This window comes from Poeciliopsis prolifica, unplaced genomic scaffold (genome assembly GCF_027474105.1).
Source record: "Poeciliopsis prolifica strain line A6 unplaced genomic scaffold, Auburn_PproV2 SCAFFOLD007, whole genome shotgun sequence".
Lineage (NCBI taxonomy): Eukaryota > Metazoa > Chordata > Actinopteri > Cyprinodontiformes > Poeciliidae > Poeciliopsis > Poeciliopsis prolifica.
This window is the reverse complement of record NW_026562382.1, coordinates 3698294-3726283: the sequence shown is the minus strand read 5'-3', so window position 1 is coordinate 3726283 and position 27990 is coordinate 3698294. Positions and strand designations below refer to the sequence as shown.

General features: G+C 38.2%; 1 protein-coding gene across 6 annotated transcripts; it reads right to left on the bottom strand.

Annotated features, from left to right (window-relative positions):
* Window positions 1-53: 53 nt before the first annotated feature.
* Window positions 54-27456, bottom strand: cerkl (ceramide kinase-like). 6 transcript variants are annotated; one of them, XM_055031846.1, is made up of 15 exons: window positions 27165-27454; window positions 24747-24856; window positions 20633-20863; window positions 12435-12566; window positions 11945-12040; window positions 11753-11816; window positions 9395-9525; window positions 9244-9318; window positions 5612-5789; window positions 5377-5442; window positions 4740-4771; window positions 4523-4628; window positions 4345-4441; window positions 2076-2272; window positions 54-922 (listed from the first exon to the last, which is right to left on the bottom strand). In XM_055031846.1, the coding sequence occupies exons 1-15, from the start codon at window positions 27305-27307 to the stop codon at window positions 844-846; spliced, it is 1737 nt and encodes a 578-aa protein (XP_054887821.1). In that variant the 5' UTR covers window positions 27308-27454; the 3' UTR covers window positions 54-843. The 6 variants fall into 6 exon arrangements, with proteins under 6 accessions (XP_054887821.1, XP_054887816.1, XP_054887817.1 ...); XM_055031841.1 differs by having other exon boundaries at window positions 54-2272; window positions 27165-27456; XM_055031842.1 differs by having other exon boundaries at window positions 54-2272; window positions 4523-4625; window positions 27165-27456.
* Between the last annotated feature and the right edge of the window lie 534 nt (window positions 27457-27990).

The following is a 27990-nucleotide window of genomic DNA, read 5'->3' as shown; positions in this document are numbered from 1 at the left end:
GAAACAATTATGAACTAGGCATATGGCAAAATATATTATTAATTTAACTTAATTTATATAGTATTTTACAAGTTACAATGTGCTGAAATGAAATGAAAATGATTCAAATGAAACTCCACTCGACTACGCCAAAGAAATAAATGACATTCACTTGAAAGAGGCTTTTGGAAAAATAAAATGTTGTCAGATAATTGTCTTACCTTCCTGTATTCTGTGAATGCAAACTGTCGAAACAACTTTGTCCCTCATCTTTTACATGCCATAGAAATACACATCTTTGAATGTGAAATGACATTTTTATTTTATTTTTTATGAAAGTTTGTTCTGCACTGGAGCGTCTCACTGCTTTTATCAATACTCCCCTATTAAAATAAAAGATTTTTTTGTATTATTTAAACATTTGTTGTTGTTTTTTTCTATGATAACCACAAAATAACGTGGAAACAAAAACAAAAGTCTTGAGAAATATTCACTTATAAAACTTTTGGATCAGTAAAAATGTGAGTAATTTCAAAGCAAAGAAAGTAACACAAACACAGAATGGAGTTGATAACACAAATGAGGCCTGTAAACATTAATTTGAATGTAAAAGAATGGATAGTAGCCACTTTTATAATAAGTCACATATTAACTTAAGGGATAAACTGCTGTAAATGCCCACTGTTAGGTACGGTGGAGGATGTGTGATGATATGGGTCTATTTCTGTAAATCTCTTGGACAGTTAGCTGACAGACAATTGTTTTCACTTCATGTGACGTTGGCAGTAAACATCTCGGGAGCGTCTGTGGCTTCTTCAAGAGGACACGGTGGTGACAGACGTGGTGCAGCTCTTCCTGTCGCTCTCAGATGCAGCTGCAGGTGACGGTTGACTCCGCCTCGTGAACCTCCTCCCCATACAGAGTGATGAGTCTCGGATGGACCCTGAACACAAACACAGCGATTACGATGCGTTCTGCAGAAAAAAAAGAAACCGAGAATCTTTTACGTGGCTTCAGTCTTAATTTTTTATTCTGAAGGTAGATTTTTAAAGATGTTTTCAGTTTGTAAAATGACTGCATTATTAAATGCTGTTCAAAATCAATGTATTTATTTAGTTCATTTTGTTTAATCGTGTGTAGCTGAGTACCTAACAAATGCACTTTTACAAATGGAGCATTACAGTTTTCTCTGTTCTTTACTAAATAATAATAATATTTAAAAAATCATTATTAGAAACTACTGTGGTGTCATTTAAATCAAAATAGACAAGATGAAAAATCAATGGAGAAGAGAAAAAAAAAGAAAGGAAGAGAGTTGAGGAAGATAGGAACAGGATCTAGATAATGCACCCAAGGAGTCTGCTTCTACAGAAAGAGAAAAAAGAGAGAAAACTGAGAAACCCAGTGACAAATAACATAACAGCAACAATAACACTTAAAAGAACCCAGTTTCCAGTTAAGAACAATGTATATTTAGTGGCAACCACAACACAAGATAGTGTCTGCAAGCACCAGAGAGCATAACTGAGTGGAAAGCTGCTCATATTTATGACAGGATTTCTTTCATTTTTATTTTACCTTAAACAGATGAAGAGTACTAATATGGGTGCTTGAGGACAAAAGACTTTAGAAAAGAGTGACTATGAACACAAACTCCAAAAGACACAGTGTGTCTGACTGTGTCTTCTCAGCACAAAAACACAGGAGTCGGCACAAACTGACTCCTTCTGGAGAAATTATACAAACAGTGAGGAAATAAACAGTAAAATTATATAAATGTTGCCCAAGTTGATTCTGCAATAAAAAATAAAAAAAACGTGTGTGTCTTTCTGCAAATCTTTATCCAGGTTGCCAACAGTTAGCTGCTTTACTTTCAGAATTACGTAAAGCTTTATTGTTTGTCTGATTGTTTTAAGGTGTCAGTGAAAATTATGCGCTTGAAGCAGATGCATTTAAAGAACCTTATTAGACATCCACAAAGAAAACGGCGGTGTTTTGGGTGAGCTGACCTTGCTTTGACATAACAATGTTTCTCAAACAAATCCATGCACTCAGCAGTGCTTTGGGTTCCAGTCCTGAAACTCAGCTGGTCCCACCTGATGAGCACTTCATGCGCCATCTCCACCAGCTCTCCGTCGATGTTCCAGGGCAGAGCGGCTCCCTCTGATTGGATGATGGGTGTATTTTTGGAGTCTCCCTCGTCTTCGCTCTCCTCCTCAGACCAGCCAATCAGCGATCGGGGTCGAACCTTCACCGCCGACACGGAGTGCGTCTCCACGAAGGGGAAGCTGAACTGCAGACAATCAGAACGTCACTGTGGGCTTATGTGTGCCACAGCTGAGCCGGAGAAGACTGTGGATCTTTGTAAATCTGCGTTAAGCGGCTTGTTCTGGTGCGTCGGGTTCCTTTCCTATTTACTGTCTTCTCTTGTGATATAACACAACGCGCCAATAGAGGGCAGCAGAGACTAGCAATATGTTAATCCATGTGCTTCTTGGGAGGATTTCTCTCTTTGTCTTTGATTTGCAAATAACCAGTCGCTTCTTTGACTTTTTTTGTTTATTTATTTATTTGTTGTTGTTGTTGTTTTTCACCTTCGCTTGAAATTCAATTTAACATCAAAAAATGATCATCTATGACAGAACAGCTCGTTTCTCAACTAGACAGATGGCTCCATTTTGATTGTCACAATTTTCAATTATGTGGAACGCCTATGGCTTTAAAATAATTTACAATTATTCACATCAAAATCTTTTTTTTTTAATGTGGCCTGTATATGGTTTATGTCCATAATTTAGACATGAGTTTTAGATGCTGGGTATGTTGTTTCATTGCTGAAAAGATTGAGAACAAAATACAATAATGTTTGTTCTGAAATGCACACACTTGAGTGATATAAATGTATATATCATTTTTTTATTTATTATACAACTCTGGGAACCTTAAAGAGGAAACAGCCCAACAGTGAGAAGGTCCCGCTTAAGCATAAAAACGTTTGACCTCTTACAGCTGAACGATGATTTTGAGTTTCGGGGTCTCGATGGTCAGATCTGAGCTTGATGTGTTCGCTATTTACATGGTCGCTAACCGAATGTAGGTCACTCAGTTCAATGTTCTTTTCCCTTTGCTGGACAGTCACCATCCCACTGGCAGTATATTTAGAAAGTGGGTTAACGTTTAGTCTTTTAAGCCATGCTAAATCAGGCTAATCTGCATGATAACTATTTTGTTTTCCTCAGCAAGAGGTGGAGCTTTAAGAAGACAAGGTCACAAGCCGATGAAAATCCCATCAAGGGTGGTCCTGACTACGTCCTGTTGGTGTTCATTACTGCTGGTTTAAACAACAACACTTCTCATCATTAGGCTGCGAAACAAAGAAAATATGGGCAAAATGCAGATGTCTGATTTTAGAAAAAGAAATATCAGAAGGCATATTAGCAATACAAATCATTATAAACGATAGAGGATTCGTAAAAAGAAATTATGATTTCACCATTATTAGTGATCAATACCAGTCCCTACCTGTCACACAGGCTGAGTCAATGATTCCACAGCTATTTAGTAACTACATTATTAGCATGGGTTTGCTGGTTCTTATAAATTAAACACACAGATTCTAGACTTCCAAAGTAAGGTAAGTGAGTACAAATGTGAAAAACTGAACCGTATTTGTGAAACATCGAGTCATGTAATGGATGTGTGAGTAACTTATGACGTCAACCCATTTTATTTTACACGAGAGGACATGTGTATTGGCATGAAGGTTGTGTAAATGACAATGTGCTGCTGTGTCAGGAGAGTAAGTTGCCATTTTCCCACTGTATCTTTAAATGTCCTTGGGTAGTGAAATAATTTGATTTTTTTGACTTGTGGATGTAGTGATTTCATGCATCCTGTGAGCCGAGCAAAGTAAATCTTCATCAGTGCAGACGAAGCACCTGCACAATGTGCTATGAGATCAAAATAACATTATTATAGTGATATTACTATGACATTAGAGCATCACGTTCTTAAGTTCAATAATAGTGGTTAATATGTTTAGTATTTCTGCTGTTTCTGATTTGTGATGGAGTTGGTATGGTGTGAAATGTGATTGACAACTATTTGCTTGTTTCTAACCTCAAAATCTAAATATAAAAAAAACCATTTAAATGGTATCATGATTTTGAGTATGTAGATTCGGCATTAAGACTTTCTAACTGATACAGTTTTTCATCAGAAGTTAAAAGCCTAAATCTAGGATTCAAAACAGTATTTTAAAAAGACACATTCAAATTATAATGTAGCAATGCCCAGGACCAATGTAGAATTAATCCTTAGTATAAATTGCTCTGATCGTTGATGCTACTTCATTGTTCCTCTCACCTGTCCGCTAGAGCTGCTGTACCTCTTGAGGTGCTTGATGAACTCTGACCTGGAAGCATTGCCTACTGCGATCAGTGAGGCGCTGCCATTGTCCAAACTATCACAAATAGGAAGTTTGGAGAGAGTTATCAGAAGCAAAAACGGTTAGTTATTAGAAAACTGAGAGTTTAAGGTGTACCTGGTGTTTGGAGCCAATCCCTGAGGCGCATGTGGGCTCAGACAGGGGATAGACATGATGCTGATGCTGAGGTACAAACCCTGATTGGTCACCCAAGACTCCTCTGCTTCAATACAGACCAATCAGAGAGAGCCAAAGTAAAGCAGGGTTTGTGAGCTGAGGTAGGAAATAAAACCCGCTCAGCTCTTAGTTCACATTTGCAAATTGCTATTCTCACCTGACTCTGTGTCCAGTTCTTCGCCCTGGTCTCTAGAAAATGAACGAGGGAAGGTGTATTTAACAAAAAGGTGTGTTCACAGACATTTATAAATATACCAAGAAAAGAAAGGGCCCTATGTAAGACACGTCACATCAGAAATGTAGAACGTCGCCCTCTAGTGGTGACACTTTCCCTTTATTATTGAAAAACTAAAAGTGCCACAAAATGCAAACTACAGCTGATAGAAATAAAGAAATTACATATAATAATAGTTATAATAATAATAATAACATAATAAACAGCATTAAATAAATAAATGACAGACTGAAATTTGTTAATTTCTTTTAAACATTTTCTCACTTCAAATGTTTGGGGATATTTCATACAGATTGTGTGATTTCAATAAGAAAGTGGTCTGAAAAAAATGCTGCGCAAAACTCAAAATTCATAAGTGAGCAGTTGACTGACAGACCTCTCACAGCTGCTCTTCACTTGTCCAAATTTGAGCTTTTATTCTACACTAAACATTAGAATGATCAGTGACAACGATGAAAAGCGTCTACAAATGATTTAGTCCAGGAATGTTAATGTTTTAGCATTTCTCTATTCTCTATTTCCCACAAGGCCATTAAGGAAATCGATGAATGTTTCCTACTGTTGTCCAAAAAAACTGCTTTCTGAGCCTTTTGCAGGTAAAAATGACAGCTGGCAGTCCTCTGGCCTGATGGAGACAGAAACAGAAACAGAAACACTTTATGTCCAGCTTGCCATCACAAAAGTTAACTTCATTTTATTCATTTATGATGTGAAACAGAACCATATCATACTGTCATCCTTTCCTCTAATGAAGCAAAACATTCAAAAGGCTGAAAGAAAAGAAAATGCGTCACCTAAGCCTGGCCAAGGTCTTCACCACCGCATATTCTCGTCGCCGCGACGATGACATCCACCTCTTCTTTTCTGCCCTCGCTAAGCTCCGGCCGCCAAAACCAAACATGGAAGAGAATCCAAAACGCACCAGCTGACCGTTGGACAAGAAGCTGCACATGTCCACCTGCTGCACATGACCTGCACACAGACAGGAGAGACACTCAGACGGGTAACATTTCCAAGAAATCGCCGATCCGTCATTTTGTTGCCTTTCTTTTCAGTGTATTCTAACAGCATTTGATGAGCACAAAGCAAAGCCTTTGACCTAAAAAGGAGGACCAATGCTTGACACTTATAAATAATCAGCAGAATATAGTTGCGAATTTTCACGTGGAGAAATTGAACAGAAAAGGACCTTGCAAAAGTAAACACACCAGCTGAACGTCTGTCAGATTATAACCACAGAATTAAGTTCTTTTCATTGTGGACATTCTGTGAGACACAAAATAGGAAAGAAAATTGAAGCAACAAGTTTTCAGGGGTAAGTATCCATCAGTTTCAGACATGCATATACTCAAGTTGTTGGCCATTTTTGTTAGTGGAAAATTCAGTCAGATTTTCGATTGAATTCTGGTCGATCACATGAACGTACTTCGACGTTCCACAGCAGCTGTGTTGGATTGCTATCCTGCTGAAAGGTGAACCTGCTGCAGGGTTTTTTTTTTCCCCAAAGTTGTCATCTGTGTAGCTCCATCCATTCTGCTCTCATCAGTTCTTTTGTTTCTGAAAGGAATCTACACAGCACTATGCTGCCTCCACCATGCTTCCCTGTGGCGATGGCTCTCTCCAGTCCTTCCAGCATGGACCTATTGGCTGAGTTTGGCTGATTAACAATCTATTAATAAGTTTATTGTAATGATCTCTACTAAACCTCTGAGGCCTTCACAGAGCAGCGGGATTAATATTGAGATTAAATCCCACACAGCTGGAATCTGTAATCATTAAATAAATAATTAAATGGCATTTGAAGGTCATTGGTTGCAACTGATTTTGTTTATAAACACACAACAAACCTTTATCAGATTTTAAAATGTGATTTGTCATCTGAATTGTCTTACAAAAATAATGTTATATTTATTGTTTAATGTTGTCCCAGAAATTATTAAAATTTGACTTGCACCACCTTTGACGCTGCCACCAGTTCACAGCAAGAAGAACTACAATAGCAGGAGCCATGTTTAAATATAGCTGCAAGGAAACAATGGCGACTAATATTGACCTCAAACAAGTGCGCCTTCTGGTCTGACTTCGTTCCTGGAACGGTTTCATGCGTGGAGTGACCCACATAGAATGCTTTAGCACAGAACATCGCTCAAGATTTCCTCAGGACGCAAAAAAAGAAAAGAAAAGAAAAAAAACCCATAAAGCAAATGGAGTAAGAAGAATCCTATTTAATATGAACTCATAAACACGTCCTTTTGAGAAAATGCTCGATTAGCTTCCAGATGGGTGTACACAATTTGTCACACACACTCAGTGCCAAACACAAACACGGAGCGTGCCATCTGGCCACATACCTGCCGTAACCTACTGAACTGCAGTCTACTCACCTGTCTGTCTGTTCGACCGGCTGCCTGTCTGTCTCTCTGGCTGAATCTGATTTCCTCGCCATATGGCTTGTTGTCAGTGTGTTAGTGGAGCTCCGTGTGTTGAGTGGGATTAAAGCTGACACGGTCAGTGTGTCACCGAGATCAAACCAACAGCTCATTTTAAAGGCTCGTGTAATATTTATAAGCAACGTAAACAACGGAGAAAAAAAATAATTATCTGGAATGTCCTTTTTCTTAACCTTAAACATTTCCATCCCTCCTCATAATATTTAGGCCTGCATTATACATTTTTATGAGCAGAAGCGATCACATTAGATTAACATTAATGAGGATGGGATACAAATGCTGTATCTTTATGAGTTTCTAAGACTTTCAAATGTCCAGGAAAAATAGGCTTGACATGAATCTATTCATTTTCCAAAGCTGCTTCGTTTCATTTCGGGTCACAGGGGGCATGGTGCGAATCTCCAGTGAAAGGCCAGACAAACTGCATTGGCTGCCACGTCATCACTGCGGCTTACCAAAGCACATTCAAGGCTAGCAACAATGCACACAGACACACACCCAGAAATAAGAGTAATTTAAGTGAGAGAAGTGAAGGTTTTTAAGTGTAAAGGAAGGTAGAAACTTGACACGGTAAGTCTTCAGCCAGGAACCGTGTTGCGACTTTGAGGCAACACTGTGAATCCCCAGTCCAACATGGGGTCCAGGACATGTGGTAGTCTGACAATGTTTAAAAATGACAACAATAAGACTGCATAACTGTACAACAGACAGTCCCGTGTAGAAGAACTCAATGTGCAATTATATCTGTACGTGTGAGACGCTTTTTTTGTTTTGCTTTTTTACATTTCTCCATAATAATCTCCTTTAACTTTAACAATAATACAATATTTAATGTCATAAAAAATTAGAATAAAATACGTTGAAGATTGTGGCTTACAAAATGTGGAAAAGAACATTTTTGCTTAACAAAATGTTTTACAGATTAATTAAAAAAAACTGTGAATGAGAGGGTGATGTATCAGCAAATTATGAGTAAATTTAGATCAGATTTGTGGTAATAAAAGCCTGATTCAGTTCGTCTTTGTGGGAAAATCATTCTGCTTGACTTTGACTGCTCTCTGTTCTTCAGATTTTACTCCTATTAGTGTTACTTAATACTCCCAATTTCTTTCTTTTTTTATCTCTCTCCCTCACACACACGCACACACCCACACGCACACACACACAAACACCCACACACACACACACACACACACACACACAACACACACACACACACACACACACACACACACACACACATACCAGCTACTAGTATTAATTATGCATGATGAACCATCTCACCAGAAGCCGTCAAACAAAAACAACAACATGCCTTGCTTCAAACCGATTGGCCGACAGGTTTACCTGAGAGGAAATGGAGAGAGGTGAGGAGAGGTCAGCGGGGGGGCGGGACCACAAGCAGCAGGGAAAACCTGTGATTTAGTGAAACTGATCCGACAGTCGGACATCTGTCGGCTTCCTCCCTCCAGAGTCCAGTACCACCATCTGTCTGCGTGTTTGTTGTTTTTTTTGAAACGCTGGTCCCTTCGCCACTCAAATAGAACGACAGCCAATCACATCGAAGCTCAGAAAGCATAAGAGCTCCTGATTGGTTTTCACCTCGACGTTTTGAATAAATTGAATTTAACAATAGATTTACTGCGGGCGGAAACCAATCCGAATGACCTGAGGGATATAGATGTAAGTAGATAGAGTGTATTTAACACAGATGTTCAAACTGGTGATGCAGAATGGAGAGAAAGCAAGCAAACTTCCTGACAACAAAGTTAAATGAAGTCAGGAAACACAAGTCAATATTTATGGTGAATATATGGCACTGGTGTAAACGACATTCTCCCTTTCAGACACATTTTTATGGGATCTTTTCTATTAAAGCTCACATCAAATTGTGTGCAAGAGCTGTAAAAAATAATCCACTGACCCTCCACCTATAATGTCTGACCAAGGCTGAGTTAGAAAGAAAAGGGCCGTACCTAAAACAACGTGGAGAGCTGCTGTGAGTGGATCTCTGACTCCATGGACTGAACAGGAAACCACATCTGTAGAACCTGTTGAGGCAAAAATGAAAACTCCTAAAGCTTCCCGCATGTCCGGCTGTGTTTCTGCTGCATGAAAAGGTCTTACCGGCAGGAATGATTCCCAGCGGCAGAGCTGCTCTCACTGGGTTTTCTGGAGAATCTGCATCGAGCTGGGCTCGGAGAACCAAAGCGTGGCACAGCTCCGCCACTGATCCGTCCCCACCGACACACACCACCCTGACGGACAGGTGAAGACACATCTCCATCAGGACAGGTGGAAGAGTTATATAGAGAAGCAAGAAATAACTCTAAGCTCTCTTATTGTGAAGGTGAAGGCATTTTGTAAACCCTTAAAACTTCCTGAAACTCCAATAAAAATCCTGAAAAGTTGCAACTCTCTAATAACACCTAGAAAGGGTTTTAAATAAAGCCTTATTAATTCAGTTAATAGCTGTCAACTTTTTTACTTCTTGCATTTTGTACAAACATGAATGATTCAACACTGTGATCAAGGCCCCTTCGTTGGTTTATATTCGTCTCTTATCAACATAAAATGACAAATTTAATATAAAAGATGTGTGAAACTGGAGAAGAGCTAACTTTAGTAGCACTATGCAGTGAGATGCTCCATCTTCATGACTCGTGTTTGCAGTAAATAGGAGATAAACTGGCTCCGCCTCCTTCCCCCTCTTCCTGGGGATGGGATTACCTGAAACTCTGGTCGCCACGGTGACAGTCAGCCTAATTGGCAAATGTAGGTTTCAACCAAATCCTCACCAGTGCAGCCTCACACACACACACACACACACACATGCACACGCATGCACACGCATGCACACAAACACAGCATTGCTAGCTTAGCAACGCTGAGCTAATCTTCTCTAAGCACATTAAGCTTTATGAGTGCTGAGCACAAAAGCTGCTTACACACACATACAGACATACACACACACACACATACAGAAACACACACAACCACAGGTAGAGTGATGAGAGCTTCATAAAAGTTTTATATTCTTCAAGAACACAAGGTTTTGATACGGTGTAAGGCAGTTCTTAAAGCTTCCTCCAGGACAGGCAGTGGAACAAGGTCAATGTGATTCATGTAACCTGTGTGTTTGTGTGTGTGAGAGACAGAAATCAGTCTGGGTCAGTGTGTTTTAGTGTCAGCCTCCGACAGTAAACCTCTGTTTGATTACGCGGTTCACTTCAGTGCGTCACAAACTCATACACGTCAACCAGCTCCGTCGAAGCCGCATCTTCAACCGATTTGACACGTCAGATGGCTTTCACAAGGTCAAAAAACTACATCAAACTTAAACTTTTAAAATTGCAACGTCACCTGTAATTACTTGGTAAATTCCACACACAATAACTCCTGGGTTATGTCTGGAAATAACCCAGGAGTTTTAACTAGACACGTTTTGGAGTGACTCGGTCAGAGTGCCCCATATGAACTTGTGAAGGGGAAAAAAAAAAAGAAGTGGGAAATGGCAAGAAAGACTTTTAACCTCAAAGAAAGTCTTTGAGCAGAAAAACATGCAAAAAGCTGCTCAGCAGCTACAAGAAGGAATGTCAAAATATTTATACGCGAATTAATGACAAGGATAATTAATACGATGCAATTTTTTGTGAAATGATAACAAAAACAAATATTTTTTTATCTTTTAGTTTATAAACTTTTTACACTGTGTTATGACTTATATTTTTTAAATGTCTGGGTCAATTCCTAAAAAAAACAAAATAAAACATCCTTGTTAAATAAGAATAGTCGCCAGGAGTTTGAAAAATGTTGGGCTTAATTGTAGCTAGTATAGAGTTATCTGTGGCCAATATTCACACTTTGATTTTTTAACCAAACAAGCAATAAAAACACACTATATTTTACATCCTGTTATGCATACATTGAGTATAAATTTTGTTAACCAAATTAGCTTAAAAATAACTAAAATATTTCAGAGCTGAACAGTGATGTTCTTTATTTAATCATTGGTTTCTCGTAGCACAACGTACAAAACATAAAAAAAAAAAAAAACATGAAAATTTCAACCCGTCAAACCAAATACTCTTTTATTTTGAAATCAGGCAAATAAATGTAAGTTTCAACTCAGCTCCAATGCAAGTGAGTTGTGAGTTTTCAACTCGCTCTTTCTCAGTTTTAATGTTAGACATTAACAACTGCAACCTAATTTTGGGGATGGAAATGAATGGTAACGTCGTTCAATCCATATTTGACCCAGAGTTGGGTTAAACTGCCTCCTTTTCATGTAGCTGGTACCAATAAATACCCATGGCATGAAAAAAGAAGGGGTTTGATAGTTACCAAAATGTTTTACATAGTCTTTCACACAAAATTGTGGATGAACAAGCAAGATTTTGAATGAAAAAGAAAACTTAAATTCCAAAACATGTTTTTATTTCATAAAAATTAGGAGATATGAGAAACGAAAGAGAAACAACTGACCCATCGTATTCATCCAGTTTGCATTCCTTCATCACTGAGAGAGCATGACCTTTCCTATCAGTTACTGCAGAGACAGACAGAAAGAAAGACACGTAGGGACAGACAGAGGGAGGAAAAGGAGAGGTGAGCAGATGGAGAGACACCGAGATGGACAAAGATAAAGTGTTCATGCATGTGTGTGGTCAGATGTACATGGTTGTGTGTGCTTGATAGCTGCCAAAAGAAAAAGTGGGACAACGGATATCGTGCCATCTGCTGAGAGAAGGGAAAGAAAGAGAAGAGGAGTAGCTGTGAGAAAAGAGAAGAGGGAGATGAAAGCAGGAGAGGAGGAATCGTAGAGATGATAGAGGAAAAGAAAATGAGAATAGGGCAAAAAAAAACAGGGAAAGGAGATGAGAGGAAGTTGTGTCCCTCTGTCATAACAGATGGACTTAGCTCCGCCTCCAGGATCAGGTTTCCTAGCGACCAGAAACTGCCATTAGCTCTGACCTTTGGACCTGGACACTGAAGCGCACACACAAAGATTTCAAATCATTTTTGTAATTGTTATTGTTGTTGTTTTATTCCAATACTGGACAAATTTGTGTAACAGTTGAACCGATTCTTATCACAATAAAATAAATTACTAAACTTGAATGTCCTTAAGTGTATTAGAAAGAGATAACCAGCGGGAAGAGCCAACCTGTGATGTCAGTGCGGATGTCCGCCATCTTGAAAAGAGGAGCCACATGGTCTCTGTAGATGTGAACGGCCTCCTTCTTGTGGCTGCTCGGGTTGATAAACACCTTCACATACCTGGGCCGGCTGCTGAAGCCTGCACACAAACATGAATACACCCGCCATGAGACCCTCCATCACTGCCGCCTGTGAGGTGTTTGAGGAAACTCTGGCGGATCCGGTTTACAGCAAAATACTGCAGAGTTAACAGCGTCCTCTCATATTTATGTACGTTTATGTAAGTTACAATCAGGGTGAATAGCTTCAAATTGTCAAGGACCAAAGCTGCTTTCTTTATGCAGATCATGTGGAAAATAAACAGCCTGTTGAAAGCAGGTTAAAAAGCTGCTCTATTGGTTTACAACAACAACAAAACAAAAAAAAACAGGTGAGGAATGTCATAAATTTATACTCAATTGTTAAAGCGTGCTTCATATTTTTCAAAATAATTTCTCTAATCAAATAATTTATCATTTTTAGAGTGGGTGTGAGGAGGACTTGCTGAAAAAACCCTGAGCAACCAAAGCAAACTCTTTCATTAATTTGGTGAAATCAACAGGATTCACTTTATTTTGATATAATTGCAAGTTCTTAGTATGATTGTACAAAAGCCGTACGGTTATTTTAACATGACAACACTTGTTATCTCCGAATGAATCAGTTAAGGGGATTTATCATTCCCATGTCTTGAGCAATCTAAAATATTAACTAGAGATTAAAAAATGTTCCAATGTGCTGGGCTTGATGGTCATTCTTAAACAGATTTAATGAATCGAGTGCAGAGATAGAGCAAAACATTGGTAAAAAGGACATTTTTTGTGAATTTGTCTTTTGGTTATAAACAACAAATTTGTTTCTAACAACCCAGAAAGAACTAGCCGACTTTTTAATGACAAGTTAATCACATAGAAACTCTTACAGCTTAGACTACAGCTCCCATTTCTTGAGTCTAAAGTCTGCGTGTGTGTAGTTTTACAGGACTGTCTCCAAAATACACACATTCACCGAGGCTCCCCCCACACAGCTCATCATTAGGCAGATTTAGAGACCGCATTATGAATCCCCATAGACTAACTTAGATCAATACGCACACAGCAGCTCCATTATCCAGCTCATGACTATAATCTGCTCCCAACAGGCCGTGACCTCGCCCTGTTAATGACCCCACTTGCACACACAAAGTGCACCTCCTACCATCACTCCATAGTTCTATCCAGGTTCTCCGGAGATCTTATGAGGAGCCACCTGACACCTTCATCACATCGGAGCCCCAACGGTGTAAGAAGCCACGCCTACTGTTTTTATACATCCTGTCCAAAACTTATTACATTTTTTATTGTATCTCTATTTATACGGGTTAGCCACCATATTATTTGCGGGGGAAAAAAAGTGTTAGATGTGTCACGGCTTTCTCCAGCTTAAATCTTTCAATAGGGACGAGATAAAATTCACACCAGATGTCAGTAACAAGCCAAAATTATCCACACAGCCAAAAAATATCAAATAAATTAGGAATGTATGATATATTTGCAGAAACTGTGGAAAAACCTTTTCTGGGAATGACAACTTCCAGCCATTTCTAGCAGGAGGAGGGAAATCGCACGAATCACTCAGAAATGATTATGGCCCATTCAGTTAACACTAATTGTTTTTTAAACTTAAAGGTTAATGTATGAACTCTGATTTATTTTCATAGCTTTTCTGCTGGAAAACTTTCAAGTGATTAGCAGTATTACTTCCCTCGTCTGGAACAAATTAACAATTTCCTTGGCTTTGTGTTTGTGACTTGGAAATTCCAGCTTGTTTCATCTTCCAATTGTTATTAAGAATGTCTTGGTACATTCCTCCATTCGTTCTTCCTTCGGTTAACTGAGGCCTGTCGGTACGATGTATGCCGTACTTTGGCGTTGTGTTTTTGGGGTTCGTCAAAACAATGTGTGTGATGTTAATTCAAAAGAGTTCAGCGTTGGGATCTTTTGATTTGACAGCGTTTCACTGAATTGTACAGATGTTCTGCGGCAAGATTTAAACAATGCTTTTTCTTCAGCAGTGGAGTTTTATGCAGCGAGCTTTCAAAGAGGCCATTCTTGTGTGAGTTACTTCTTTTCATAGGAAAAAGAACAACAGCTGTCTAAAGTCGTATTCCTGAAAACCTTCATTACATTCAAATTTTTGACCCATAATTTAATTTTGTGGACAAATTCTCCTTCATTTCTTTGTATGTGTGGATTACTTAGCTTGTTGCTGAAATCTGGTGTCAATGTATGTTCTCACTAGAAACATTTAAACTGACTGACAGGTTTAAGTATGTATTTTATTTTTATTGAGATTTTTTTTTCATTAAAAGGAAATGATGAAGTATATCTGTTAGGTCTCCATTATTCAGGAGCCACAGACAAAAACAGTAATACTGGATGAGCTTAGTCAGTAGCATGTTGCTTTGGTTTTCTGAACCATTGCCATGGTAAACAATCTCTGTGTTGTCAAGGATCAGTGTTGAGTTTCCGACCCAGGACTTAAAGCTCAACATGCTGAATGCTGTTGACAAAAACAGAGGCTCCACCTGAGGTCACAAATCAAGGCATGAACTCAAAACACACCTCGGATACCAAGATTAAATTAATAGTGCTTAACTTTATTAATTATAGAGTTTCAGTAAACATTTTGGTGCTTTATGAGCACCAAAATGTTTAGTAAATACTGTATTTTGATGTTCAGTATATAGTTCAGTATGTATTTGCAGAAGCCTGTTGCAATTCATAACTCTTGAAAAATGTTTTTACCGGGTTTGAAATATATTTAGAGCCTTAAATGCTCCCATCCACTGTGACTAGCTTATTTTTTTTCTCATGAAAGAAGAAAACATTTTCTTGCACAGCAGGAAATGTATTTCCCGTGTTCGCTTTCTGCAACACAAAGTTTTACGTTTCTGCCAAAAAATGTCCATTTCAACCTCATCTCACCAGAACATCTCACACATTTAAGACGTCCCTTCATTACTTGTTGCCTCTTGTAGGCCTCTTGGTCATATCTTTGGAGTTGTTCCATATTATTTCTATTTTCAGATGGACAGATTAACTAACATCTGAGAAATGTTGAAAGTCTGGGATATTGTTTTGCAATCTAAACCTGCCTTAAACTTCTCGGTTTATCTCTTAGCTGTCTGAGGTCTTCCTAAGTCTTCATGATGTCTGTTAACTAATTTTCTCCAGTAAACCTGAGTGGCCTCCAAAGAACAAATGTATTTCCACTATTTAGACTCTATTTACCAGTCAGGTGACTTATACAGAAACTTGAACTACATTTTATTTAGTAGTACAGATTAAAGTAGGTAGAATTCAAATGGACATCACGTATTTCTGATTTTTTTCACAGTTGTGTGTTACTGTGAGTTGGTCATTTACATGAAATTGTAACTGCATGTAAATGTGTGGTTGTAATTTAAAATATCATGAATATAATCACAACCTCAAAGCAACAATTTTTGAAATGTCCAAAATGACTTTGATTATTGCATCATCAATCTTTGGGAATTTTGTCATACTTATCATTACACATTTTGATGCATCGACTAACACAATGTAAACTTTCTACGAGACTGGATGGAAACAGTTCCACAAGTATTTGCTTGAGCTGTAGTCGCAATACCGTGGATGAATAAGTGAATCTTGATTCTGGCATCCTGACATGTGCGTACACAGGGCTTTGCCCTGGAGAAAAACACATTCAAGCATCTCTTTAATATTTTCCACTCTGATTTGCCGGCGCTATCAAAGTTTCACCTTCAGATTTCTCTTCTCTCCTTTCAAGTTGCAGTAAAACAAAGATTTTTTCCTGACAAACCAATAAAGAGAGAGCAAAGTAAAATAAGTAGGGGAGGGAGGAAGTAAACATCCTGTCACTATAGATACACAGGGATTGACTTGCAAACCAGTTAATGTGTAACGCAGAGCTCGCTGTAAAGGGCCATAAAGTGATTTTGATAGACAGACATGCTTAGACTGATTTCTTATTTGGAAAAAAGACAAAACACAAAAAATACAATCATCAATATATGTTGCTTATATATGCTGTTAATTGAAACTTGAAAAATAAATATTGGGTTAATTGGTCATGATACAAGAAAGGGATGTATTTTTAGACTCATTCATCAACCATGAAACGGACGAACCTTCAAGAAAGTCAAACTTTTTGAGAAAAAATAATATATCCCAATTTCAATTGGATCGTCAGTCATATGAGTTTATGAAAATCTAATAAAAACCTCCTGAAATTTCCAACTTGCCAGAGGGGGCGCCAAAAATACAGGCACTTGAAGTAGTTCAAGTCGTGAAAGAACACAAATTTACAACATCACCCGAAAATGCACACCTTGTAATAAACGAATAACCTAATATGGACTTATCCATTCCAAATATGTTCTGAAATCATTTAAATAGTGAAGCAGTGAATTTAAAGTGGGAAAACAGGAAATTTTAACATTTGGAAGATAAAAAGATACTAAATGTGGATTTAAGTTCTGATAAAAACATTTTAAGGAAATGATCAGTGATAAATTGTACCAACCTGAACCCCCCTAACGGGCTTTCTGTTACCTCAGAACCCCATTAAGAAAAAAAAAAGAAAAGAAAAACTACTATGAAATTACTTTATTTAATGCATTCTTTGTCCATCAATGAATAAAAACAGATTTCTGGTATTTTAAAAAGTGGCCAGTATTCATTGCAGATGACTGGAGCTTTAGTAATTAACACAGTCATAAAACAACAACAAAACCCTCCCCTATACACTTTCACAATGTACTTATACATCTAATGCTACATTTGCCCTTTGAGCAATTTAGTTCAATAAACTATAAGATTTTGAAAGTTGAGTAAAATAGCAGAAATTACTGACAGCTGTGAGACCTTCCCTTCTTAGTTCTGAAGCCGCTTCTTAAAGTTGCACGGCGGAGCAAAAAATCCAAATAAAATCAAAGCTAAAGATCAGCAATGATAAAAGATGACAAGCACTTTCAGATTTAGAGAAAAACTGCATACTGGATTATAATGTGAAGAGCATTAAAGTGATAACAGAAAAATAGAAAAAGTCAGTAAAAAATTGCTTAGTGCATAACATAGCTAACATAGTGTTACAATATATTTCTCCACACATTATCACTGCTGGGACTTTTGCCAGTAACACTGGACTGTAAGTCTCTTCAGCTGTTAAACAAGTGCAGTCAATTATTCCGTCTTCTGACTGCACGTATTGAAACAGTCTCTATACAGCATAAATACTTACCTTTTGTAGCCCTGACTGCCATTCAGTTTCTGCACAGCATTCTGCAGCTGCCTCACGCAGCAAACGGGACAGAATAACGCTCTGGAAACAAGAAACAAGGTGCTCTCTGCTCACCATTGTGCAACTTAATGTTCGGACCTAGAGGTTAAGAAGTGGCGACGGTGTTTGCGGCGGCGAGACTGCCCACTCTGCGACACCAAGATTCATGCAACAATAGGCTTTTCATACTGACCTCTGGCTGGAAAATAGGCTTAATGTCCGCAGAGCAGCAGAGCGACTGACTGTGTTTACCTTTCACATCCACACACACATGCAGAAATAGACTCCTACACTGCGGTGTTTAAAGTCACAAAGGCCGTCACAGTTTGATCTGCAGTGTGACCACTCGAGCTGACACTCGACCTGCGAGCCATTCATGCGCGTAAGTATGAGGCCCATAACGCAGCCTTGAAGAAGTTGTGACTTTGCTGCAGGGGCCTCAGGGGTAATCTGGTTTGATGGACAGACAGACGCACAGTCAGACAGGTGACCAGCGATAACGTGTCAGGCTGATGCCATGGTGGGAGAGCGATGGTAGCCCGAGTGTCAACTTTGACCTCCTCATTTAATGATTGCTTGTAATGTCTCTGTTGGGTTCAGCGTAGACGCGGAGGCAGAAAAAAGCTGCAATGTAAAGCATGTTCATGCGACTTAAATCCATACACACAGCACTTCAACATTTCTATTGTGAGTTAACAGTCAGCCAGGCACTGCCCACTACAGTGCACCTGGGAAATCAGCGCATGGGAAACTCAGAGTGCAGTAGCATCCAGGACTTCACTGAAAAAGCTCCTGACAAGCAGATGGCTACTGCTGAAGAAGCTGCCTGATTTACTAATAGATTAGCTGGTACACTCTTAAGTAGGGGTGTAATGGAAAATGTTCTGTACAGGCCTTTCAGTCGGCACTCACACCAAAACTAATGCAGACTTTTAAATTAGACCGCATGCAGAAAGTTTTGGCGCAAATCTAAAGTGTAATTTCTACATTCCTCTGCATAAACAAAACGGAGAACTCCTCTCTGTTACTAACGTCTGCTTTTTAGAAACATTACATTAAAAGTGCACAACACCAAAGCTTTATGCCACAGTTTTTAATACCCATGAGGTACGGAGCTAAATTACTCAACTGAAACAACATCAAATAAAAAGTAAGGCGCAGAGAAAAGGTTAAAGTTCAAATCCATCTGCTTCTAGTGTTCAGCTAGAAGCAGATATGTATCAGATATGTAGATGCAGTTACATGTAGATACATATATCTACATCTGGAGATATATGCTTTGCAAATTGCTTTGCTCATCTAGATACAGGATTTCTTGATCTGCCGAAGAACAGCATCCCCCATCATGATGCTCCTCTGTAAAACTAAATTTTACAGAGGAGAGATGTGCAGTGTTATCTTTCTGCATGTAGTTTTGTTTTGTCTCATCTAACCAAAGTAGTGTTGATTTCAGTGACCAAAGCGACAGTGTTAATATTTCATCTATGGTCTGAAATTGAACAAAAAGACAATTAAAATAATAATAATTATGCCAAAAATGGTAATGATGTTCAACAAAGAATGAAAATGAGACTATTGTACTAGAGGAAGATGAAATCAAATCATTTTCATTCTGAGAAAAGATTTCAACAAGTTAAAAGCCTGGGCAATGATTAGTTACAAGATTGCTATTAATTACAAGCACCGTCTAATTTTTTTTACCCAATCAGTTCATCATGAACTCACTGAGACATTGATAGTTTAAGGGGAGAGGCGATATTCAGTGCCAGACATTCAGTCACCAAGAAAAAAGTTTTTATCTTATGTACTGCAACCTGACAAGTAGGCCAGTTTTTTAAACTAATCTCTTCTGCAGACAATAAAAGAAAACAAGCAGCCTGACAGCCTGATCGTTACTACTGCTGAATGTGTATGTGTGTAATCTATGTGTCTTTGTTCATCTGGATTATGAGATTAGCTCTCCTGTCTCATGTAACTCTGACTCACCTCACTAAGACGAATGTGAACACTCTGGATGGAAATGACTGCAACAAAAAACACAGCTAATATGGCCAAAAACTGAAATTGTGCTCAGTCATTGGTTTATTTTATTATTGATCTTAGTGCAGATACAGATGCAAATGGGGGTGAAACAGTTAATCATAATTCATCAATTATTGAAATAATTGTCACCTAACTTAATGATAGATTATTTGTTAACTGGTGTGTGCAAAAAATATATATGATTTTGTGTAAAAACAACATAATCGGAGTAGTGATTGAAGTCAAAACTCTACAAATATTTACATTTTGCATTTATAATAAATATATTTAAGGTAAATATGTTCTACCTAGAACTCCTCCAATGACAGTTTTAGCTTCACCTGGTTCAAATTTTGTAAAAAAAAAAACAACAACAAAATTTTCTATTAAGTAACTTTTACTATCCAATTAATAGTTAATGCAAACATTAGTCAATTTATCGACAAATGATCAAACACTAAAGGGATGCTATGTTATTGCATTTAAGGCAATAAAATGTTTATTTTCCTATTTAAGAAAGGAACTGAATCATTTGTTTTCTTTTAAAGTTTAAATAAAGGCTAAATAAGCGTAAACAAAGTCTATTTATTGATACATTACTGTCTAATATGATTGTCTTCTTCCCAACTGCATGACTCAGGAGTATTTACATAATCATCTTACAATGTGGCAATCACAGATGAACTGAGTCATGTTTCCATTGCTCCATCTTATGTAAGACAAGCAAGCCGACTCTTAGCTTGGACTGTCTATCAGAGTGATACCACGCTTTGATGCACACAGTTTGGTTTTATTTATAAAAATGACCAAAACTTTTACCTGTGAGCAGTTCTTTCAGAGTGTTATACCAGGAGTGTGTGTGTTCTGCGGAGGCGTTGTGGAGGTGCAGTGTGTCCTCCTCCAGCCTCCGTCCCCTCCTCCTGCTGTGGAAGAGAGCAAGGCCGAGCACGGCTCCCCCCGACTGCTGGCCCGCCATTCGCCTCCTCTTCACCTTCACGGCGAAAACGTCCTGCAGCAACACCACACCTGCCTGCACCACGCTTCCTTCCCCTGCAGTGAGAGATGTGGATAGGGTACAACACGTGGGCTCAAAACGCTAACTAAGACAAAATCTGTAACATCTCCATCAGGTCCAGATAAAATTAATATCACCTTTGACATTAACGGAAAATTTTATTTAAATGGTCACGTGACTTATTCTGTAAATTGTAAAAAAAACCCTAGTAATTACAAATACATTGCAAGAGATTAATGGAAATATTTTCATACTCTTTAGTTTAACCTTCAGCTTAAGGATGAAGGTTAAACAAGAAGGGTCAAACTGCAGCTAATTATGTAATGTCCTCTGCAGAATTATTCACTAATCTATTGATTGGCCTAATGCACAGTCACATCCTCCAATCATCTGGCTTAATCAGGATGGGAATCTGAAATCTGATTGGTCCACGTCAGATAAACCATCTAATTCTCTCAGGATGCCGTCAGCACAGTTAATGTCGCACACTGCGTTACATAACTCTCACCTTTTATTCATAACACGCACAATACATACTTTTTATTTGGTTCGATTTCTTTAAGCTGATATAGCCGATGACGGACTGCGGGATGGATTATACAAGAATAAAACTGAAAATATTGTTTTAAGATACTTTTAAAAAAGATTGCTCAGACATTTCTGGATAAAAAAGATTAAAACCACTTGGTGTTGTTTTGATTTTTGGACAAGCCAGCGTACGAAATGTATTTGAAGGCACCATAAAAGCACAACGGTTTGGACTCGGCAGGACAGTCCCAGTGTTTTGTCGCATCTGTCTTGACTGGCTAATGCTGCGGGCAGCTGGATTTGGACTTTTACAGATTATCCTTAAGTATCACTGATAACTACATTTATCTTGATGATGTTACAGGTGAGTAATTCAGTTAAATGCAAATAAAATAAAAAACTACTAGACTGTAGTTCTGCCAGTAATCATAACCGGATGACATTAACTAAAACACCAGTTCATAAGAAACAACAGAGCATGCAACAGCATAAAAAAGTCAAAGATCTGAATGTGGACCAATTCATCAGGAAACAGTTCTAAATGGTTATTGGTGATTAACCTCCTCTGTGGGAACAACCCTCCTGCTGTTATCAAACACCAAATACCCCAAATCATCCACCGTTGTTTCCCCCGAGAACCAAGGCTCCATATGTTGAGGTCATGGTTCATGTGTTCAGATGATCTGTTATTGTTGTTGTATTTTCTGCAAGCAAACACAACACTCCTCGTAGGACTTAAAATAGAGGATTAGAGATACCAAAAATTGCAACAGGTAAGAGAACCTTTAGGGTTTATTCACTCTTCCTTTTCTCTGGACCTCATTTGATGAGTCTGGACCAGTTTGTCAAACTGTATTTGATGGAAACACCCGATGGCAGAAACAAGAGGTGAACAAATTTGGTAAACTAAAATCATTCCATTAAGTCACCAAAATTTTAAAACTTAATGAAAAATAATATATATAAATGGCTCATTCAGACTACCTAATCTAATCAGCAGGAAAGACTTTCTGTCTTTATCTTCGCAAAAAAAATATGACTCTGATCTGTGCTGACGGAACCTATAGAGAGGCTGCAAACACACAGGCACTGGTTTGTTCCAGATGGAGGAAAGTTTCCCATCATGACCTCACAACCCACTGTGTCAACACGCACACACACGCATACATGCGCACACACACTACACAGTGGCAGTCCAGTCTCATGGTGACCGGGCCATGTGGTAACTGTAGGGAGTTTTGGATCATAATGTTATCATGCGCATACACAAAAACCCACAAGCATACACGCACAAACATATGTGTTCAGAGGATAATCATATATTTCCTTTGGACTACACCTTATATCTGTACCATGTTATCCAATAACTTGTGCTGTTATTATAATTTTGGTTACAAAATACCATCTACTATAGGCAGCTGAATTTTAAACCCCCTTTGTAAGTTGTTACTTGTTTCAGTGACAATAGGAAATACAATAACCTAACATCTATTTACATTCAAACAATGATTTAGATTATAAACATTTCATAGTCATGAGAATGCACCAATAAAGCCTGAAATATAATTATGGTTTTTATTCTGACTCCACAAAGAAATGTTAGAATACTGCAAGACTTTAGAAAAAACAACAAAATATTTTTCACTAAAACAGTAAAATCTGATGCCATCTGTTCTCATAATAACCGATTAAAGGAAGAGAAATTCTGCTAAACAAATTGCAAAGTTTGCTCATATAAGATCAAAACAACATTAAATCCACTGTGATTAATCCAGTATCACATTGGGCTTCTATTAAAATGTGATCTAAATTGCAAGAGATGTTTCAAAATTGCCTGGGAAACTAAAACCTTTTCTTGAATACCAACTCAGAATTTTAATTTTTTTTAATCTCTTTTTTTTTATCTCTTATGAAGCCAGTAATTAAACAAATTTGCATCTTCTCCTTCAGGGTCAAAAGAAGGACTAATACAGAGTGCTAGACAGAAAGAATCAAATTAAACTAAATTCCTTTGTTCTGATTTTTTTTATCATCATTATCATCAACGTTATCAGTCTATTGGAAATGCTAATGTCCAATATTTTTTCAAACAACATACACCCTAGGTAAGAGTTGAAAATAACAATGTTTGTTGTGGAAGCTGCAACTGAGTGAGGAAGAGTTAAAATGAGCAGCAGTGAAAATGAAGTTGGACTGAAAATTAACCATAAAAGTCAGATTTGAATGTTAAAACAACTCAGCTATCCATGGCTTAAAACCCTCTTATCCACCTGCAATAATGCAAGACTAATCTCTCTATCTGACAGCTCCGGTTTCAGTTTCCTAACAGAAATAGATTACATGAATTTATGTTTAGAAATAAACAAGAGCAGATGATCCATTTATATAGAAATATCTCATCAACACACACACACACACACAGCGTGCTGACAGACTGCCTATGTGTATGTGTGCGTTAATCTCCTCACACTGAGAGACTCTAATAACCCCCCATGGGCCGAACCAACTGCTCTCTGGTGCTGCCAACACACACACACACACGCACACACACACACACACACACACACACACACACACACACACACACACACACACACGCACGCTTACGCAGTGCTGGCTTAATGACATTAGCTTGGATGAAATACAACAAAACAGATTGGCTTCAGACACACAAACACATTGAATTTACACCTTCATCCTGCATCACTAACCAGTTCGGTCTGAATGGGTTCCAAGTAAAAATCTACCACACAACAGGAAAGCACTAAATATGAGCAAAGTGGTACAAAAACATTACAGAAATGTGAGGAAACTGGAAGCTGTGGGCACTTGGAACTTTGTAACCTTTTCAGTTCAATATTTACAGAAAATATGTTCAAATACTCAACAAGTATTGGTATTGGGAGAAATCCGAATTAATTTGACCTGTAAAATATATTATTGATATGCACAAAACTTTGATAATATATTCCTTTGTGCAGGGCAAAGTGCACGAAGAACTTTGTTGACTATTGTTTCAAACAACTTTCCTATCATCATAACAATTTCTGGTCACTAATCACTTCGTGTGTGGAAATGTTCTCAAAGCAGCAGACTTGTCATTAATCCCATGGTGAGCACTATGAATTCATCACACAGAAGCATCTACATATAAGCAATGTCTTCTTAGACTAAAGGGCTTCCTGCATTATGTATTATGTTTACAATGAACACAAACAGTTTAAGTGAGAAGAGTGTCGTGAATATGCAATGCATGTTTACAAATATCTATGAGTTTCAGGTGGTGTCAAACAGACAGATCGTCCCCATCACCACACCAGCTACATTCTTAGAAAATGGAGCTGGCGTTGCATTTTGAACAGCATAAGAGTTGTTCCCATTGAAACTGACCTGTGGGACTCTCTGGTATGATGGGGGTCCATGTCAGCCTGGTCCGTGTGAGCAGGACATCGTGGCTCTTTTTCCCCACTTTGAAGATCCCTCGCATCAACACACTCTCACTGACGGATCAAAAACACACAGAGTTTGAGCTCGTTTCAACCAATCCGACGTTATTTACACATGTCCATCACTAAAGTTACTAGTAGATCAATCCTTAAACCAATCAAATCGACAAAGAAGAAACAGGCTTTCACGTTATCTTTTCTCAGACAAGTAGAATCACTGAAGAAATAAAAAAACAATAATGACTTTAATCTCAGAATTGTGACCTTACTGGATATGAGTGCCTTAGAGAAACCAACTTCAATGACAGACCAGGGAATTGTCCAACCTAGTTCTTGATAAACAGAACTAGCTTTTTGTAAATCAAGTTTTCTTTTTATATGACAGGAGAAGTCAAAATTCTGGGAAATCAGAAGCAGCGTTGTCAGTCAGAGGTTTCTTCGGATATGTTGCAAGACAGACTGCTATTGGAGACCACAGTATCACCATCTACAATGACTCTTTTGAAAATAGTGGGTTGATATGAGTTACAACAACATTTCATTTACCTTTGGGATAAATAAAATATTAAGACATTAAATCTTTTTTGTTCAGTGGCCAGTAATCATCTTCTAGTCAAATCCCCCGATGAGAAAAACAAAAAGGTTTCCTGTCATTAAAATAGGAGGGATTGTTGAGCTACACAAACAAGACATCTTGCAACACTCCACCAAAGCCAAGGTTGATCGCAGTACAGTCATTTTTAGATTTTCTAAAACATCCTAAGTGGGATGAGACAAAAAAGTCACATAGTGGACCAAATAAAAAATCCCTGACTCTGCCAGAGGACACAATGAGCTGTTCAGGAAGACAAAGGTAGATCATCAACCCAAATTAAGGCCCTAACCGACTACATAGGAAGGCATCTGGGAGAGAAGAGCTAATGAACCATAAAAGATCCTCAAAAGCATCTTTATGCTACCCTTGGACACAGGAACAACTTTTCTAGCAGCTCAGTAATTGCAGCAACAATGTGTACTCCCATTTTTTATGGTACAATGTCAAAAGTATGTCTAACCTAGTTAGAATCACGACATTTAAGAAAAGGTTTTTCTGGACACATTTTTGTTAAAGACCAATGGTGTCTGAAGAAATATCAGAGGTTTATTAATGTTCCTGTAGTGCCGCCTGAGGCAAGCATAAATAAAACAGTGAGAATCTTAGTTTGTGCCACCAGCTAGTAGCTATGTTATCGTTGTGCACTCATCAAGCTGTTCAGTAACAGAACAGTGCAAACAGCCCCCAACCTAATGATTTCTCAGAGTTTTCTGATACAGAAAGTGCATGTGAAGTACAGTGTGAACACAGAGTGTCATCAATCAATCAATCAATGAGTCAATATTACCCACTGTGCTGAGTCACAGAGTGGTGATGTAGCTCACAGGCGCACGCAGCCACAACATATAATGATCATTGTGAAAATGTTTTTGAACCCCACCTATATTTTTGTGGCATTGGAAGAATCACTTAGTTTATGACCATGAGTTTTGCTCTTATCATTCCAAAGGGGAAATTCAGGGGGAGTAAGAATGAAGAACATATTTTTACCAGGATGTTTTAATAATAAACGTTAACTTAGTGCAAGTTACGAACTGCCAAAAGACTTGCGTAATTGAAAGTGTCTTGTGATGGAGGAAGGCCTACAGTTTGAATACAGCAAACATAAAAGAGCTGAAGCTACAGTCAACAAGCTGTGAGGTTGAGCTGAAAACCTAATATTTAAAATGAGTCAGAATCTAACCAGTTTTGTTTAGTAAGTACATTTTTAAAAATGGTCTCAGTTTAAGCAATTTATGCATTTATTATGCACAACCCTGCAAGCATAAACAGATGGATGGATGGATGGATGGATGGATGGATGGATGGATGGATGGATGGATGGATGGATGGATGGATGGATGGATGGATGGATGGATGGATGGATGGATGGATGGACGGAATGTTAAATGTGCACAATTTTTACAAAGAAATTCTGATTGAAACCTACTCATATAAAATGAATTAGAAATTTCAGAGTAAATTCATCAGTTCAATTCTATTTGTTCCATGAAAGTAAAAAAAAAGAAAGAAAGAAATACCTGGAAAAAAATAAGAGTAATTTCCAACCCAGGATGCACTGGGAGTTGCTTCTCCTCCTACATATACAATCTCAAGAGTTATGCCTTTCCAACATTCATTATATGGTGTGAAAAAGTGAAAGTTGAACATCAGCCACTTCCGTTGAAAGAGGTCTTTTATTTTGAAAGAATTCTCTAAAAGGCTTATCTGCATAAATCATGTAACGTCAACTTTCTAACATGAACAGGAACTTCATTCACTGCTCACCTCTTCTCTTCTTCTTTCTCCACCTGCTCCTCTTGTTCCTCCTCCTCCTCCTCGCTTCCCCTTCGCTTCTCTTTCTTTTTCTTCTTCTTCTTCTTGCTGCTGTCTCTCGGCTCCCGTTGCGCCTCAGCCTCGAGCTCCGACATACTCACTCGAGGAAACAACAAAAGAAAAAGAGAAAAGAAAAGAAAACAGCACGGATATAAGTTTGTTTCGATAACCAAGCAGTAAGCTGATCACGGTGTGTATTTCCGGGGTATCGTCGCTATGGAGACAGGTAGCGGCTTCATCGGGCACGCGGCCGATCCAACGTGCATGCGTGGAGGGAGCGCGCGGGGGCGCGCACACGCGTGTTTTCGCAATTATTTGGGAAACAAACGTCTGTCCCATGTACTACCAGACAGAAATTATTTGTTTTCATGAAAACTATTTCATATCTAAGTCAGACACTTATATGAATAATATTATATTTAACTGTGATAGATTCAATCAAAAAAAGCTGGGATTATGCAGAATCCAGCATCCTGGATTACAAAGAGTGATTTAAACCAAAGGTGTTTTAAATCATTGGGTGTCAAAGCACATCTGAAACAATAGTAAATCATGACACACGGCCTGTATAAAACCCCCTATGAGAAATGTTTACATCTTTGCACCTCACTACCAAAACACACAAAAAAAATTATTACTCATTGCAATTTGTATAGTGTAGCTGCTGGAACAATTTATATTGTGAATATTGTTTGTGATTTGAAAATAATGAAAATTTCAGAGAAGCAGTGGGGATATTTTTGGGAAATGGGATCTTCCTTCTAACTAGGTCACACCT